The sequence below is a fragment of the Cyrtonyx montezumae genome, unplaced genomic scaffold (genome assembly GCF_038088225.1).
Source record: "Cyrtonyx montezumae isolate F1298 unplaced genomic scaffold, pur_monq_1.0 scaffold_11, whole genome shotgun sequence".
Lineage (NCBI taxonomy): Eukaryota > Metazoa > Chordata > Aves > Galliformes > Odontophoridae > Cyrtonyx > Cyrtonyx montezumae.
This window is the reverse complement of record NW_027071837.1, coordinates 9,144,074-9,161,539: the sequence shown is the minus strand read 5'-3', so window position 1 is coordinate 9,161,539 and position 17,466 is coordinate 9,144,074. Positions and strand designations below refer to the sequence as shown.

Here is a 17,466-nt window from a genome sequence, read left to right as displayed (position 1 = left end):
AATAAGTTCTGTTGTAAAAGCAGAGAAACACGTCTGCATAGTACAACTTTCCAATAACCTCCTAAAAAACATAACAGGAGGAAAGAGAAATGAGCTTTCTTATTTTACGGCCTATGATGATTTTCTAACTTCTGCAGGTGTTTGGAAGCTTCAGAACATGATCCACAGAAAGACTGAATGAAATTGCCCATTATGTTTTCAAGCATGTATGGTATACAGAGGGCTGAGAAGGTGCAATCTAATACTTGTGGTTAGGCACTCCTCCTAGTTCAGCTTTTGGAGAGCAATTGTTCTCCACAAAATCCCAGACATACACACAAAAAAACCCCAAAAGCAATACCAAAAAGTCCACAAACCACCACCACAACAAAAACAAAACACATCCGAAAGAGACAAATCCATAACTCAGATATTTTAGAGCAACCAATTGCAAGGTCCCAAACCAAAAAACTGCACACCTAGCACCATGGCAGAGAGCAGAAAACTATCTTAGAAAAGGACACTTGAGCAAAGCTGAAGTTCTGTCAGGCAAGATATTGATCAGGCTGTTGCATTGTAACTAAAAACAACTCGCTATGTTACAGAACTGAGTTTAAATGGTATTTTTGAAACAAAACAAACAAACAAAAAAAAAAACACCTGTACATTTTCAAGTTCTGAATAAGAAACATCTTGAAAATTAGGAAATCCTGCTGACCATTAGCATTTTGCAAACACCTGCTTTGCACAAGTACAGAAATAAAGAAATCTTTCATCTCATTCTGCTTGCAAAGAAAATTGAGGAACACGTTTCAAAATTAATGTAGGCTTTAGAACTTGGACAAATTGAAACTAACAACCAGAAGCTGGTTATGCTATTGTATTACAAGATTGCCAAATTCTAGCCGACAGATTTCTCACCTGTCTATTCCCAGAGGCTTCCTCAGACTGGATTTTTATTTGAGCATCCAAACAAATGGAGACAGACACCACACGTGCTCATTTGCACTTCCAGCAGAATCAGAAGAAATGAAAAGAGGTTATTCTTCTCCAGTTCCAAGCAGCACTCTCTTCTTGGACTATAGATCACTTTCCCCTGTAAATATCTGCTGGAAAGTCCACATCACACCAAGCTGTTTGATCCAGCAGTTACTCCAGGTTTTCTGTTCTGAGCAACAGCATTTATCCACAGGAAAGGTCGATTAAAACTATTATTTCAGCAAACGGCTTCAGTATCTCCTCCCAGGGCTCAGTTACTCCTTGCTTTGCTCTGACACCTCTTGGAATTGTAAGCTGGAAAAGAAAAAACAACTTGCTCAGGCAAATAAATACAGAAGAGACACATGCTCTTTAGCAGATGATAAACTGCTGACAGATTATCATCTAGATTGGACTATAGTCCTATAACTCTATCTTTCAGAGTTACACAGTCACAGTACAGAAGGCCCTCTTTTAAGGTGCTGAACTAATTGCAAGTTTAATCAAGAACACCACTGCATGTACAGAGAGAATTGAGGAATTTTCCCATTCTGTGCATCCCTTGAACCTTCACACGGCCAGCTTTGGCAAGAGTTCCTGCTTCTCACCCCTAGTTGCAACACTGGGACTGTATGAACTAAAAAACAATGTACTGTTAGTGGACATAAGCATGAAGTCTCTACTAGAAAGAGAGGTAACATGACAGGGCAAGAAAATCTCCAGAATTAATAACAAATAGATAAATCAGCTTTTAGATTGAAAAGCATGAAGTTTTTGAAGTACAATTACAATCTGGATTACAACATGACAACAAAAGAGCTGACTTTCACGTCCTGTTGTATGTTTATGGTTTACAGACACAACGTTGTTTTCCCAGGGAGCAAAGATTTCACTCACAAAACTGGCTCCTCGCAAACAGATGAGATTCACTTTTCTCCTGAGAAGAAACCAACCATGGGAGCAGTAGATCTGATATGCAACTTGACCTAGCAGGTGGCCAAAGCACAATGCAGGGCATCCATCTGCCATTACCTTGGTTTAAACTTGCCTCTCTATTCACTGTGTCCTCTCAGAGAATGGAGCAGAACCCTTCAGCTGCTGAGATCCACCTCTGCCCTGCTCCCACGTGCAGCTCACTGCCCCAGAGACAGCTGGCTTCTCCCCTCCTACACCTCAGGTCACCGAGAAAAGCAGAGGCCTGAAGGATTCCCGCTTCATCAGCAGCACTAAGAGCAGCACTCTGAATAACGCACAGCCTCCTGAACTTCCCTTGACGGTTTTATTTCCTTGCAGACAAAATAGCGAAAAATAATAACAAGAAAAAATCAAGTAGCAGTTCACCTCCTCCTCCCCTTCCTCCCCACATCCAACAGCAACTCAGTCACACGGCTCCACAAGAACTACTACCAACGCGCCCAGCTAATGACCGTGAGTGCATCCTCATTATTTATAAGCTGTTTACTCCCGCTGTCTACGAGGGGGCTGGTAATGCTCCGTGCCACACGAGCCACTTCACCTTGTCAAAACAAACGGCAAGAAGATAGAGCGCGTGGCCGCACGCCTGGCTCTAAGCAACCTCTGCTGAGCCTCCGCTGCAAGGAGACGGTACGGGACGGCACAGCACGGAACGAGTGCCGGAGAGGCACAGCCCACAGCAGCGGCTCTCGACACTGCCCTAGGGAAGCACAGCCGCTCCCACCCACAGCCTGCCATCACTCCAAACGCACTGCAGCGAGGGACGCAGCAAGGCGCAGAGCCCCGCGCTCAGGCTGCAGGACGCCGGGAAGACACTCAGCCGCTGTAACCGACACAAGCACCAGGGCTGCAGCGGCCTCCTCCAGGCTTCCAACTCCCGTCCCCGCTGACAACCAGCAGCCGCAGCGGCCCCACAGCCGCCCTCTATCGCCGCGGTTCCCAGCCCGGGGCTGCCCAGGCCCTCAGCACCGCCCCAACACCCACCTGCTCCGCGCGACGGAATGGGATGGGATGGGACGGGACAGGATGCTCCGCCCGCGGCGCTGTTGTGTGACGTCACGAGTCCCCGCCCCGACATGTCCAAACGGAACGGGCGGTGCAGGGGGCGGGGCGCCGGGATGGCGCCATCTTGGATGTGGGCGGTGCCATGTTGGATGTGGGCGGTGCCATCTTGGATGTGGGCGGCGCCATCTTGGATGTGGGCGGCCGTGGAGAAAGCGCTTCCCCCAGCGATGAAGACATCACCCAGCAGCAGGGATGTGGGAATGGGGCGTGCTTCCAGATCCCCAGGCTGTCTCGGTGCCCTGACAGTGTCAGGTCGCTGCCCCTCCTGACGTGTCCTGGGGCTGTGCCTTTTCCACGTCCTTCTCCTGTCCTGTCTCTGAGGGCTGAGTGCTGTGTTGTAGTGGTACAAGCCGCTCCCTGCAATAGTCCCCACGTTCTTGTTTCCAGCAGCCTCCATGCTGCAGCTCCCACCAGTCACACCAATCTGGCCGGGAGCTGGCAGCACTAGAGGGCGGTAGCGGTACAGCCAGGAGCAGTTCGCGGTGTCAACAGCTCAAGCTCTCCGTTATGGTGTCATTCACTTCTGCCTGCTTGCTCCGCCGGTCACAGACTCCAAAGGAGCAGAAAACAGTTAGAAAACTGAGCCTCTGAGGCTTTTTGTCTTCTCACTGGCTCAAAACTTAGCTGATTTCTTCTCTGGGCTGGGCAACGCTGCTCCCTCTGGGAGTCATCCCAGAACAGCATAAAGCTGTGATCAAGATGCAGCAAAGTGAAGGAATGGAGCCACACTTTCTTATTTTCAGCAGGAGGATGACTCCTGCAGCAGACAGCTCCGTGAGCCCCTTCTGGCATGAGGACAAGGAGACAGGATCCGAAGTTCAGGCTGTCCCTTGTCCTGGGAGAAGAAGTCCATGTGGCCAGAGAATCTCTTGAAGTTACTTGGGGCGAGGCCAGCTCCTTCTTGGGGCAGAGAACAGCTCTCATGATGTGCAGATGTGTTTATTTCCCCAAGGAACATCTGTTCAGTTGCTTCTTTTATGGCATGAGGAAAACCCATGTCCCTTAATCAAAAGCCCCGCTACTTTCAGGCTTCTCGTGTCACACCAAGGGGTGTTACAAGGAGGGTGGGACTGACAACACTCCCATTTTAGGGATATGGGAGAAGATACCCTGGTTTTAGCTGTGACAGCTTCCACACAAGATGGCATTAGCGTCATGCCATGGAAGTGAAAACCCTTCAAAAGAGGAAGCCTCAGCCACAAGTCCTGAAGAAGCAAACCCTTGATTTACACAGCTCAGCCAGATTCTCACAGTGATTAGTGGCAAGAAATGAGAACCAGTTTCTCCAGCTTCAGCTGCTGGACACAGCTGGCCCCACCACACCCATCTGCTATCCGTCTTTGCAAGCAATACCCCTAGCATTTTAATCCTTAACATGCACTGGACTGGTGCCCATGCTCAGATGCCCAGGTGGGAGTTGGGGCTGCTGGATTTCCCCTTCCACTGTCTTCCATCCATGCTCAGAATGTTTCCTGGTGGGAGAAGAGATTTTCTCATCAAATCAACTTCTCGTTTATTTCCTCCTGGAAATCAGAATTTATTTTCATATTTGCATAATATGCAAAAGGCCTGGGAGAACCAGAGACCAATGGGACAGAGAGATGAACCTTGGAAATGTCAGCAGAAAACTGAGTTTCTGAAAAGCAGTGGTTTTTGAGGGAGAGCAGCAGAGATGTAGAACCAGGGAAGAATGAAAAGGTGAGGGGTCTGCTCCACTACGCCACTGCTGTGCTTTTCTTGATAGAGAAGCACTTCCCTTACAACTCTCTTGGCAGCTCCATGGAGAAACATCAGTATCAGAATCTCAGAGCTGGTGGTACTTGCAGACAAATGCAGACACACACAAACAATACACACAACAAGGAGCCACGGAAAGGGAAGGCAGGCAACTTCTCCCCGTTTTCCTGTCTATTGTTTTCTATGCTACTTGCCTAAGAGCTTCACCAGAAGAAGAATGTCAGACCCATCACATGAAGGCAGTGACAGCCCCACAGTTGCGTGTTTAATCCCCAGCGTGCCAGAAAGCTGCTTGTTTTAGGGAAACAGGAAGACCTGAAATAGCAGAAGCTGGAAATACGTGGCTGGCTGGGTCAGACAAGGAGGTAAGGAACAGAGCTGGGAGCATCCAGTCTCCTGCCACTCCCTGTGCACGGCACAATTTACCCCTTGGCATCATCTTGTAATGAGCCCTTTTCTGTAAAATCTAAACATATCCTACAGTGGTAGTACGAACAGAGCAGGAAAACACAAAAAGGAGCATGTGGCTAGTCACCTACTAACAAAAATGAAGAATTACAAGAATTACAGAAGAAAAGATATTTAAAGTCCAAAGATCATTGCAAATAATATGAATAGGCTGCTTGCCTCTGAGTGCAGAAAACTGAGGTGATTGTGTTGAGGAGGGTTTTGGAGAATTGGCAGGATTGGCTCCCTGCCTGAATGCAGACTTGGTGCCAGAGGGATGGTGATACAGGACTGCACTCTGCTGGTATTCATCTAATTAGTATAATTATGAGGTCAATGCCAGCTAAGCCAGCAAGAAATCTGAATATGGATCAGCTTTGATCCTCTGTTCTTCCTCAGTCTTGTTCCAACCTGGGCCAGTCTTAACAACATCAGACAAAGGGGTTTTGGCCAGAGGGAGATCAGACTCCTGCCACTAGTCCACAGCTGGCTGATATTGCTGTTGCTGGGGAGTGCAGGAAAGCATCTCATAAAGAAGCGAGGAGAAAGGCAGCAGGAGAAATCCAAGAGAGACTGGAGAACCTTTCCCTACTGTTGCTCAATGTCGTAGGTGAGTTCTTCCATTGAATGAGATTCCACTAACTTAGAGGCATGCAATACTCATCTGTTCCTCATCCCCAGGGATGGCCAGCAGCCCACTCTTGTCCTTAGTGGAGAACAATGCAGGGAAGTGACCCACTGAGGCAAGGGGACAGGATGCTATGCTGGCTGCCACTGCCTGCATTGTGTCTTTGGATACCTCGGGGATGAAGTCTGACCTCAGCTTGATACAGATATCACTCACTGCCCTGCAGTCTGTATGGACAGGCACTGCAGGCAGTAGTACACCGTTCACTATGGGAATGAAGTTGATCACTGAAGAAGTTCACATCAGGAAAGTCCTTCAGGCTCTGGTTGGAGCAGAGATGCAACTTATGGGCACTAGAGCATCCTAAAAGATGATCCAGGAGAGATTTACTGTTCATAGCAAATGTGCTGCTGAGAGCTGGGGCTGCTGAGGACTCCTCTGTGGGCTGTAATGGATGCTGAGGGTTTACTGAGAGGTACTCTCAGCCTGGTTCTCCTCAGCTGCCCATTTCAGTTTGATAACTTGATCCTTGTGCTGTTGTTCCTTGCAGGTAGGCTGAACTCACTGTGGCTGTTACAGCCCTTAGCCTCATGGGTCACCATTAAGGGCCACGTTGCCATGTTCTGCAGCCATGTTCCTTTCACTTGTGGTTGAACCCTGAGCTGTTCAGCATGAACTACAGCTCTCTTATCAGCTCCACCCAAAGCAGCTTCTCTCCTTTCTGCCTTTCCCTCCAGCAGCTGGAGAACTCCCAGAGCAACAATGACCTGCAGAGCCCCAAGTCTCGTATTTCCCCACCAGATCCCTGCGTGGTTTCACATCCCTCTTTGACATCACTTCTAGAATCTGCTGTCTCTATGGTGGGAGTTGTGGCCAAGGACAATGGAGGGATGATGGGACTAGCATTACTGGGCTGCGTCACCACTTTCAGTTCTGGGAAGGAAGCTTGTTTCCAAGGAACAGTTTCAACAGATAGAAACAGCCAAAGCTTACTCTTGCTTTCCTCCTTGCTGAGTTGCAGATTCCTCTTGCAGGTTCAGGCCACCTCATTTAACAGAGCCATGTTTCCTGCTGAGAGAGCCAAGCAGCTACAGCATGGCTACAGGCTGATTCAGCCAACCCAAGGTATGAGGAAGTGGCTGAGGAGGACTTGGAGCCTGAGTCACACCTCAGTCACAGCCCACAGACACTCAGCACGGCAGTGTGGACTCTCACAGCCCAGCCAGCAGCAAAGATGTGCACGTATTATCAAACCAGAGCAGGATGAGCTGGGGTCTGAGGAGGTGCAGAGTAACAATCTGTGCATTTGGAGGGGAAGTATGTGAAGTACAGAGAGATCTGCTTCCTGCTGTCACATGTCTCACCAGCTAAAAAGCTTGCTGGAAAATACAATTTTAAATCAGGACCTGAAAGTGCCCCATATGTCCCATTTCTGTAAACATGGAAAAATTCCTCCAAAATGTGCTTGTCACAAAAGAGAAGTAGCAGGTGCTATCCCTGGGGTTTGGTTATGCTGTGAGTATTTTGAGAGATCTTACATCATTGTGGCTACCCCAACTGTCTAGAGGGTTAAATATCTCCCTTCTCTACAGCGGATGCGGTTACTCTCCTAAATGCAGTGGGGCGCACATCAGCCCAAGCACCCAGCCCTGAGCTGCACGAGCTCAGCCCAGCAGGAGCTACTCAAAGAGGAACACATGCAGGACTACAGTTATATGTGCATGAGGGAGAAGTTTTGCTGGAATATTGAGTTCAGTAACCTTCTTATACATCAGTAATGAGGTTCTCTTGCTGCTTGGTTTTAAGGACAGGAAGAGTAATAGCTCTGTGTAGAAATACCTCAGGGTATGCTCCCTTCCCAGGGCTGACCCAGTCTAGTTGAATGCAAAGAAGAAAATTAGCCCCTTACCCCATAATTTCTTCAGAAGAATACTAGTGACCCTTGTTGACACACACACCCTTCCAGAGGCTGGGGAGATCCCTCCAGGTCAGAACAGTTTCATGAAACATCAAACATAGGGTAGGCTGAGGAGTTGTCCTGCTCCACCAGCCTCCATGAAGACCCCACATCTGCATGCCTGTCCCCCTCTTGGAAGGCCACCTTACAACAAATTGTCCCATGGATGCTGGGGATGGGGAAAAGCAGGAGAGCTTGTGAAAACAGGGAGGCACAGGGAACATCTGCGCAGAGCTTGTGAAAAGAACACATAGGACCCACTGTTAAAGCAGTAGCTGCTCTCTGTAAACAACTACACTCTCCAGAAAGACTGAGTTTGCAGCTGGAAATAGCACAACTAGGAGGCTACAGTTGCCTTAACGTTGGTTAGCCACTTCCCATCCTCCAGCAGCCCCATGTATGCTCTCTTTGCTTCTACGAAAATAGGAAAACGGTTACCAGGCAGCAGTGTGCACTGCAGTGAATGAACAGCTGGAATTAATGCTGTCAAGGTGGGGTCTCCCCACTCCCGAGCAGCACAGTACCCCCCTGCTCATGCCATAGGCTCCAGCCTCCCCATGGCTGGAGTTACAGCAGTATCATCTGCCCAGCTCCAGGGGATGAACCAAGAAACCTGAGGTGACAGCACAGCCTCTCTCCTAGCAGCACCCACAACAAACACACTGCTGCAGCAAATGAACAGTCATGTACCACAGGGGTGCAGCAAATTTGGGGTTTTAAGCTAAAAAAAGTTTTAAACTATTTATATATGCAGTTGCTTAGCAACTTTTGTAGCCACCTTGCTGATTTAAATCAGCAAGCAGCATCTGAGGGCTGTGGTAGCACAGGGTCCCACAAGCAGGCACTCAGCATCATGGCTGCCCAGCCACAGGCCATAATGCTAACCAGGCCAGGGTGAGCTTTTTTAAAAAAAAAAAAAAAAAGACTTCCCCCATGTGCTGGTAGCACGAGAGCAATAGAGAGAGAACAGACTGTGGGTGGAAAAAATATCAGATTCACAGTTAGACTGCGAGGGTCAAACTCTTGCACAGAATGAGTCAGAGGGGAAAAAATGTCCCAAGTGACATTACAGTCACTGATGCATTCACCCCTTATGTGCACACGGACAGTCCCAGCAGCTCATGCTGCTCTGCCCCTTCTGATGTGGGATGAGTTTCTCTGCAGAGCGAGGTGCCCCAGCCCAGCCCCATGCTAGCACCACAGGAACACTGAGCATCATCTCTGCCCCCAGTTCCACCACACTGTTGCCCCTCTGTGGGCACAGGGCTCCACGTAGCAGCTCAGCAGACACATCTCACAGCATGGAGTAAGTGATGACACTGTCCCCACGCACAGCCTGCCCTTTGCTAGGCTCTGAGGCCCTAGCTGTGCTCCTATCTTCCCTGAGCATTTACTCAGAATTCTGAGACAGAGTTAGACCTCAGATTAATTGACTACATGACCAGTAGCCCCACTGTCAGCATATCCCACAAGCAAGGGGAAAGGGAAGCTGTCCTGTTTCCAGTTCAGACAATTGCAACAGAGCTGCATGTGGCCTTGGTGAAGGAGCATGTCACAGGGGAAGAAGGGCAGCATCATCAGCTGAGGCAAGCAGGGCCTCTCCACCGTCTCCCCACATCCCTCCTGGTCTCTGTGCTGACCACGGGGTAACATCTGTGGAGGGGAAAACCAAAGGAAACATCACCAGGGCCTGTCCTCCAGCAAGAAGGAACTCGTAGAGCAGCATCTATACCATATTATCCATAGACAGGCCAAACACACTGGGAATAAACCCACAGCTGCAAACCTTGCTTCACAGCAAAAAATCTTGTTTACCCAATTTCTTGAAGGCAGTCAAGAAGTACTCTCCATAACATACCATTAGGGTAAAGCAGGCAGCTCATCTCTAACACATGGAGATGGAACAGAGCATACTCTGCTCCAGGCTCTTTCCTCCTGTTCAACAATATTCATCACCCTGTCCTCCCACAAGTCCACTTGAGGGGATGTCCAAGCAGCTGCAATGGCAGCCTACATGCCCTGCCCCTTCATATAGCTGCCGATGAGCTCTCCAGCTGCCATTGCCCTACCCTTCTCTTCCACCTCCCCAGCAAGGCAGGGCAGCTGGGCAGATCCACCCGTTAGAGCAGCCAGGCCCTGAGCCAGCTCCTGAAGTTTCTCCAGGGATCCCCATTCTCAGGGGCCGGATTTTGTCCCTGTCCCAGCAGGGCAGGGCACTTCCTCAGCACAATGCAAAGCAGCAAGAGGGTTCAAGTCCTCAGGACACAGAGGACAGAGTACCACAGCAGGGGGCTCTGCTAAAGCCTCTCCACCAGATGCTGGCTCCCTCCTGCAGTCCATCCATCCATCCATCTCTGCTGGCCCTAGAAAGAGTCCAGCAGAGGGCAACAAAGATGACAAAGGGCCTGGAGCATCTCCCACACAAAGAGAAGCTGTGAGACCGGGATCTGTTCAGCCTAGAGAAGACGGAGAGGGGATCTACTAGATATTTATTAGCATTGAACAAAGTGCAGGAGGCAATTGGATAATGCCAGACTCTTTTCAGTGGTGCACAGTGACAGGACAAGGAGCAAAGGCCAGAAACTGGAACACAGGAAGGGCCACACAAATATGCAGAACATCTTTAAGATGAGGGTGATAGAGCACTGGACCAGACTGCCCAGAGAGGCTGTGGAGTCCCCATCTTTGGAAATATTCAAGATCTGGCTGGACACCTACTTGTGAAACCTACTGTAGGGAACCTGCCTTAATAGGGGAGTTGGACTCCAGCTGTAGAGGTCCTTTACAACCCCTGCAGTTCTGCAATCCTGGCAGGAACAGCTCAGCACAGACTTGGGCCACAGACAAATCCAGCAGCAACTGAACCTACCCAATGCTCTGGGTCATCCCAGTGAAGGCAACTGAGCCCATGCAAAGACAGATGACCAGGGGATCCACAGGAGTCTCCCCCATCCCTTCAGACAGAGGAAGGCTGCTTAACTCATTCTGAGCACCCCAACCCCTTCTATAGCCCATGGGCTGGCAGTTCCCAGGGTTGGGAGAAGGGGCTGCTCCCAGCCCTGCAGGAAGCTCCAGAGATGAAGTAAGCACACAGGAACAGGACAAAAACACAGATTTAAAATCCCATTCATAACATGACATTAACTGTACAGTGTACAGCATTATTGTTACAGTATTGACAGCAGAAGTCAGGGCAGAGGCACTTGGGGTCCAGGCAGGGGCCTTATTTGCAGATACCCATGAGAAGCAACAGGTCAGCAATGGCTACCACTGCCTGACATGCTGCTGCAGGAACAGACTTCCTGAACCAGGAGAGGACACTAAGGTGTCAGTGAAGCAAGCTGATCTTCACCCATATCACCATCACGCCACTGTTGAATCCAGAGGATAAACTCCCCAGATCCACTTGGTCAGCAGCCACCAACTCCCCCTTTCAGGGCATAGCCTGATGCCCTCACCAAGAGGGTTTCAGATCTTAGTGCCAGCAGAGTCCTGTCCTGCACATGGGAGCAGACTGAAGCCCAACAACAATTAAAGCAGAGCTGACCATGCCATTGCTCACAGCTGCCAGCCAGCAGACCTCAGCAGATCTTGTGGCAGGCCCAAGGCAAGGATTAAAGTGCTGTTCCATGGCTGTGTCCATAACAATGTTGAAAACCATCCTTAGGCTCCCACTGCCAGCCCACTTCTGTCAGCCTGCCCAGGGCCTGGGCAGCCCCTCCTGCTCCGTGGCTGGGGGTCCTACAAGCCATGAACATGCAGAGTTGAACATACAGGCCTAAGCTTGCCAGTGCCAGGAGACTGGCACAAGCACAGCTGTCCCAGCACCAACCCCACAGCACTGGAAACCACATCCCACTGCTGGAACAAGAAGCAGTTGTTGAGGCAGGATCAGTCCATGTTTGTGGCTGGGATTGTCCTTCCCTGGCACGAAGTAGCATGTCATGGCACAGAGGAGCTGTTACCCACTCAGCTGGAGGATAGCAGGGACACAGAAGCATTGGGTACATCAGGGAGGCACTAGGTGTATCTGCTGTGGATCCTCCTCCAAGCTTTCCACCAAAACCACATCTCACATTTCTGCAGGACAAACAATGAGATAGAAGAGTATTGAGACCACAGCTGGAAGGGATGCAAAGTACACTGGATATCCCCAGCCCTGTTCCCAGAATCATCTGCAGAAATCTGCAGTCAGGGCTATGGCTCCCTTCCCTCTCAGACTCAGGGCCAGCAGAAACAACACTCCCCTCCTTTCCCTTCCACACATCCAAAATGAGATGACTGATGGAAACAGATACTGGGAACTGTGACCTATGATGCCGACTGAGGAGGGCAAGGATAGAACAGATGACCCCCATGCCTCAGTTACCCCTGCTAAGGCCAACCTTGCAATACTGTAACGCTGCCCAAGCAAGCTAGAGAGACCCAGCATGACACTACCACTTTCTCCAGGGACACCTACAACTAAGCCCTGTGTCAGTAAGGGAGCACCTGCAGAGTGATATCACAACCCAGCTGTGCCTCCAGACAGCTGGAATTCCCCATTCCACCACTGCACACCGCATCCAAAGTGGTTTCTGTTCTGCAGATGCCAACTTCCTACCGTGACAGACTTGCTCACTGTCAGTATCCCAATGAGCATTCCCCAGGCAGGTGCTAGGTGTTACTTATCAGCATGAACCCTCACATTCCTCATGGGACATTTCCAATAGGCACATGTCAGAAGGGCTCTCCAGAAGGACGTGGATAGAGCCATGTACGTACCCTCTAATACTTTGTCCAGATCCGCAATGAACTCCTCCAGCTCCTGCGTGTCTCCAAGCTTAGCTAGTGGATAGAAAGACACCATCAGCCTCCTTTCATTCCTGCCCCCCCCCCCATCTGGGTGAAGATCCCTGCCCAGCTGCACAGATCAGAGCTGGCAGAGTTCCAGGAGAGGTTTCACACCAGTGACGCTACCCAAGGGCAGCATTATAAAAACACCCAGTGCAAACTGACTACAGACACATCTCCATGCACCAGGACTAGCATCTCCTCATAGCCCACCAGCCCCATCCTTTCTGCTCCCAGTTTCAGACCCAGGCTTGTGGCAGCAGGCACCACGCCCAGCAGCATCCTATAACCCAACCACCAGTAACTCTGGCTTAGCATCAGGGAAAACAGAGGCAGGGCCACATCCCCCCATGCACACGAGAACAGTCAGCAGGGCAGGAGAGCACTCAGTGCCACTGAGGCAGGAAGGGGTGAACCAGGCACAGGACTTCACTGCTTTTAATACCTCCCCTATGGTGGAGGAGGGAAACCCTGGCAAGCAGCCCTCAGGCAGACCATCCCGCCTTACCTTTAGAGGAGTAAGGACCAGTACGGGTGTTGAGATCCTCCTCACTGGAGTTCAAGCTGCTTGCTGGGGATGTGCTGCTACCTGCAGGTGCAAAGCATCAGTGGCCACCCAAGGCACCCAGTAAACAGGCTGCAGAACCGGGGACCAACCCCACCCACACAACAGGACCCAGACCTACACTCACACTCGCTCAGTCCACCTGCTCCTCCCTGGTTAGGAGAAATGCTTGTAGGCTGCTGGGCACGAGCCCTCGTTTTCTCAAGCAGCCGTACAGAAGCAGTACCAGCAGACGTTGGCAGCCCCTAGACCAAGACCCAGCCATAACCACAGCCCTTCCATTACTCATCACCCGCAGGAGTCGGGGCAGACAGGCAGCCCAGGGGCAGAACCAGCAGGAAGCTTCGTGTTTTACCACGGGAGAGCCCCAGAGCTCTCAAAGCGACTCCATCCTCGGGAGCACCACCTTTCCCCGCACTCACTCTCCAGCTCATCGATGCCGCTGTCGTACACGCTGTGCCCCGCTTTCCTCTTCAGCTCCTCCAGGTGCCGCTCATACTGACTCGCGGGGCCTCTGTCGAAGCCGTCGACCACCTCATCGAACTCCCGCAGCAGGTCGCCGAGCTCGTCCGACATGGCTGCAGGGAAGCACCGGGCACTGAGGGGCTGGGGACGCGCACCAGGCAAAGCTTCAGCCATCGCAGGAGCGGCACGCCCGACAGCCCGCGCCCACGGCTGTCCGGGCTCGGGACCCCGCCCCACTCACCGTCCCGGGCCGCTCCGATGGGGCTGCGGCGGTCGCGGAGCGTTTTGAATGAGCGCCGCCGCCCCGCACCAATAGGCGGCACCGGGCGGGGCCGGGGCAGCGCCGGGAGCGGGCTGAGGATGCGTGTGCCTACGGCCTGGGTTTCCCCGGGTCTCCCTCCGTCCAGCCCAGCCCAGCGTCCTCCTCGGCGCTGGAGGGGCCAGTGGAGAGCTCAGATTGCTTTCTGCCAGCCCTAAATCAAGAGGGAACCCTTTGGGAGAGTGAGCTGGTGAGCACCCATGGGTGCTAGGTTCATCCAACGTTCAGCTCAGAGCTGAGTAATTTCGGCATCAGCAATTGCCAAACAGGAGTTCTTGAGCCACTGGAGTGTCTCACTGCTTGATGAAGTGACAAGATCAAATTCTGGGATGTCAACCAGAGAAATGAGCTTGGCCATTGGACTGTGCTGGGAACCATCTGATGTTTTGTCCCTTTTCCCATTAAATGCACTCCAGGGAGCAGAGGAAGGCATTCCCTGCCCTTTGCTGCTGGTCTGTGGATGCAGGCAGGGCTCTGTCACTGTGATTCTGTTTTTGGAAGAAAAAAAAAATCCATTTGTTAACGTTTGAGCTAACCACACCAATAAGATGACGATGTCATGAGCATTTTCCAGCGTCTCTTTATTCCTTTCAGTGCAGGGTGGCACAGAATATGATCTCAACCCTTGTGGTGCAGAACCTGTATTTAGAAGAAATTGCATGCTGGCCATTGAGAAGCAAGCAGTCATTAGAGCAGTGTCCCACACCGCAGCTGGGGTGTTCACTGCAAGTGACACAGTACCGGGAAGGCTGGAAACCCCAGGCAGTTCCCCTCCTACACAGTCACACGAGTGCTGGCACACAGCCAGGCTCAGGCTGGTTCTGCTGCAGACCTCTTGCTGAAGTCCATCCCGTCTGCTTGCATCCCAGCCTGCCAGCACAGGGCTGCCCTGGTGCCCCTGTGACAGGTCTTTTCAGCTGGGCTGCTTAATTTCTAGGTCAAACATAACAAGGCATGGATCCCTTGGTCCTCGGCCTGCCACAGGAGTGTGACCCCTTTCCTCTCCGGACTTAAACCCCCAGGTAGTTCCTCGGATCTCAGAAGTACAATGAAGCAATGTTTTACTTGAAATGAAGGAGCTTATTTTGACTCATTCGAGTTCTCTTAGTTTACCATGAAGTGCACATTTGACAGTGTTATGTGGTGCCATACACAACGCCTGTGTGTATCCTTTGTTTCTTTGCTGTTGGCTGTGAAACACGCCCTCATGATTTTGAATCGCTGATCCTAATATTGTGAGATAGCAAAAGCCAGGCAGCTTTGCCAGGACCTAGCTTTGCCCCCATCCTTGTGTGTGCATCGAAGCAGGCCTGTGGGGTCAGCAGCTGAGCAAGGCTGGGGCACGGCTGGTGCTCCCGCAGCGAAGTCTTGTTTGTCTGGGGAAGCCGACACGAAACAAGTATGCAAACACACGTGCCAGGCGGGGTCTGCCGCTGTGCTTCTGGAAGAGCACTGCGTGCTGCTGGGAGGAAGCAGCGCTCACACAGAGAAGCAGCTGCCCTCGTGTGGAGCTTTCAGCAACAGCCCCGTGCTCATCCCATGCCAGGGAAGTTTCAGGCCTTGTATGCAGTGGAAGGACCTCACACTGAGAGGGATTTATTTTTTTTTTTCTGCAGTAAAAAGTAATAATTCATCTGTGAAGAGCGCATTTCTCTGCAGTGGCTGCGAAGGACAGCATGCTTCTCTGTGAACCCCCAGTGCCCTGTGTTGTCTCCTCATAGAGAGCTTGGTGAGCAAACCTTAAAAGGAATTTTCTTGCTAAGCAAATGGCATTTCATTGTAGCCATCACCTCCAGGTTAACATAAGCAAGAACCATAATTCAGTGTCCCATGTAGCAGTACTTTTGAAAGTGCACTTCTTCCCATGGCCCGTGGGGAGCAGCACATGACATACAGCGTGCACACGTTCAAAGCGAAGCCGAGGGCAGGCCTGGCTGCCAGGACAGCTCTACAGGGCACGGAGGCAATGGCAAAACCTTGTGTTGCCTTCAAGTCACTCCCGAAGGGGTGAGGCACGGTGACTGCTCGATGCAGGTCTGCTCTGCGCTGTCAGCAAACACTCAAACCTGGTGTGGCTCTGCAATATGTTTCCCAAAAGTGCTTCTCACAGTTTGGTGTTGCTGGCACCTTCAGACTGCCACTGCACGCTCATGCCTTTCCTTTACTTCTTTTGTAACCTCCTCCATCAAACACATTTCTCAGTCACTGGGGAATCCCACATGTGACACTCCTGTAGGACAGCCCTTCCCAGGATATCCCATCAACATGCTGCGCTGAGGCCCACCTGTCTATTCCCCACACGTCCAACGTTTCATATTTCAACATGATGACAAAAAATACGATTTGCAGTTTGGGTTTCGCACTGGCATAATGATTTACGTGTTCCTATGCCCACATAAAGACAGAGATCACCTGCTTTTTCTTGAATTCAGAATTATGAATGTTTGTAACCACTCCTCCCAAGCTGAGATCTGTTTCCTTCCCAGCGCTCCCCCTCGAGGGTTGCATGGAAAAGGCACCCGCGTGCTGTAAAAGCCCTTCCCTGGGCCACCCAGGGCACTGGTTACCAGAAGACCTTATCCTCGTTCGTGCTGCTAACGGACTGAAGCTGCTGTGGCTGACATGAGATAAGGTGTCACTCGCACCCCACGGGAACAGCAGTGGCTGAGGAGCATTCTCACTGATGTGCCGGGGGCTTTTAGGAGGTAACTGAAAGGTCCCCTGCAGGGTCTGCTTTTGCACCAGGCATAATCCTGCCTCTGTCGGCGCAGCAGCTGCTGTGCTGCTCCTTGGGTATGGTCCTGGCTGCACAGCTGGCCTTTGGCTGCCTGGAGTGCTGGTGGTCCTGGGAGCATTCAGCAGACTCATGGTGTCTGTGTTTATCTGCTCCTGCAGTCAGCAGGGCTGCTAATCTCTGGCTTTGTGGCAGGCTGTCACCAGCTATCTCTCAGCACACTCTTCCCTCGTCAGCCTGCTGTTTTCCAGGTACTGCTTCTCCATCCATTCCGAGTGTACCCACCCACAGGAAAAGGACCTTTTCAAAACAAGAGCTGAGCCCTAAGCAGTGCAGCAGTGAAGACGCAGTGCCCTGTGACAGCTGTCAGACACTGGACAGATGGTGGAGTGGAGTATCTCCTCTCCCTGCCTGCTGCCACAAAGGTCGTGTATTCATTAACAATCCTCTTGATGCTACGAGAGATGGCCAAAGCCACAGCAGTGTAATGACAAACATGGGGCACCTGAGCTGAGCTGCGTGCTCCCTGCTCACTGCTGGAGCACACAGGTCTGTTCTTGACCCGCATCCACAAAACAGAACTTAACCTCTAATGAAAACCTACTTCTGTTGTTCACACGACCCCACGGTGTTTTCCCATGGTCACCAATTTCACCTGAGTGTGCAGAGGACACACAAACCCTTTCCAACAGAGAAGCCCCAAATATTGTCTTGTCATCCCTTGTCATATTGTCTTGTCATTTAAACCACAGCAACAAACAAACATACAAACACTGTTTCCATA

The 17,466-nt window shown here is 51.1% G+C and overlaps 2 protein-coding genes across 2 annotated transcripts in view; both read right to left on the bottom strand.

Annotated features, from left to right (window-relative positions):
* Positions 1-1,269, bottom strand: part of LOC136044283 (H(+)/Cl(-) exchange transporter 5) — a 36,581-nt gene extending 35,312 nt beyond the window's left edge. The window contains exon 1 of the mRNA XM_065729521.1: positions 901-1,269. The gene's annotated coding sequence lies outside the window, so the exon portion shown is untranslated. The remainder of the gene's footprint in view (positions 1-900) is intronic.
* Positions 1,270-10,874: 9,605 nt separating this feature from the next.
* LOC136044282 (regulator of cell cycle RGCC-like) lies at positions 10,875-13,805 on the bottom strand. Its single transcript, XM_065729519.1, has 4 exons — positions 13,587-13,805; positions 13,108-13,188; positions 12,531-12,593; positions 10,875-11,846 (listed from the first exon to the last, which is right to left on the bottom strand). The coding sequence occupies exons 1-4, from the start codon at positions 13,801-13,803 to the stop codon at positions 11,839-11,841; spliced, it is 369 nt and encodes a 122-aa protein (XP_065585591.1). The 5' UTR covers positions 13,804-13,805; the 3' UTR covers positions 10,875-11,838.
* Between the last annotated feature and the right edge of the window lie 3,661 nt (positions 13,806-17,466).

Bases quoted from the DNA above. Each gene is read 5' to 3' on its own strand.
- LOC136044282 (XM_065729519.1), bottom strand. From the start codon at position 13,803: ATGGCTGAAGCTTTGCCTGGTGCGCGTCCCCAGCCCCTCAGTGCCCGG. The intron at 13,189-13,586 runs GTGAGTGCGGGG...TTGCACCTGCAG, and splicing joins CGGCATCGATGAGCTGGAGA to GTAGCAGCACATCCCCAGCA. The intron at 12,594-13,107 runs GTAAGGCGGGAT...TCTATCCACTAG, and splicing joins TGGTCCTTACTCCTCTAAAG to CTAAGCTTGGAGACACGCAG.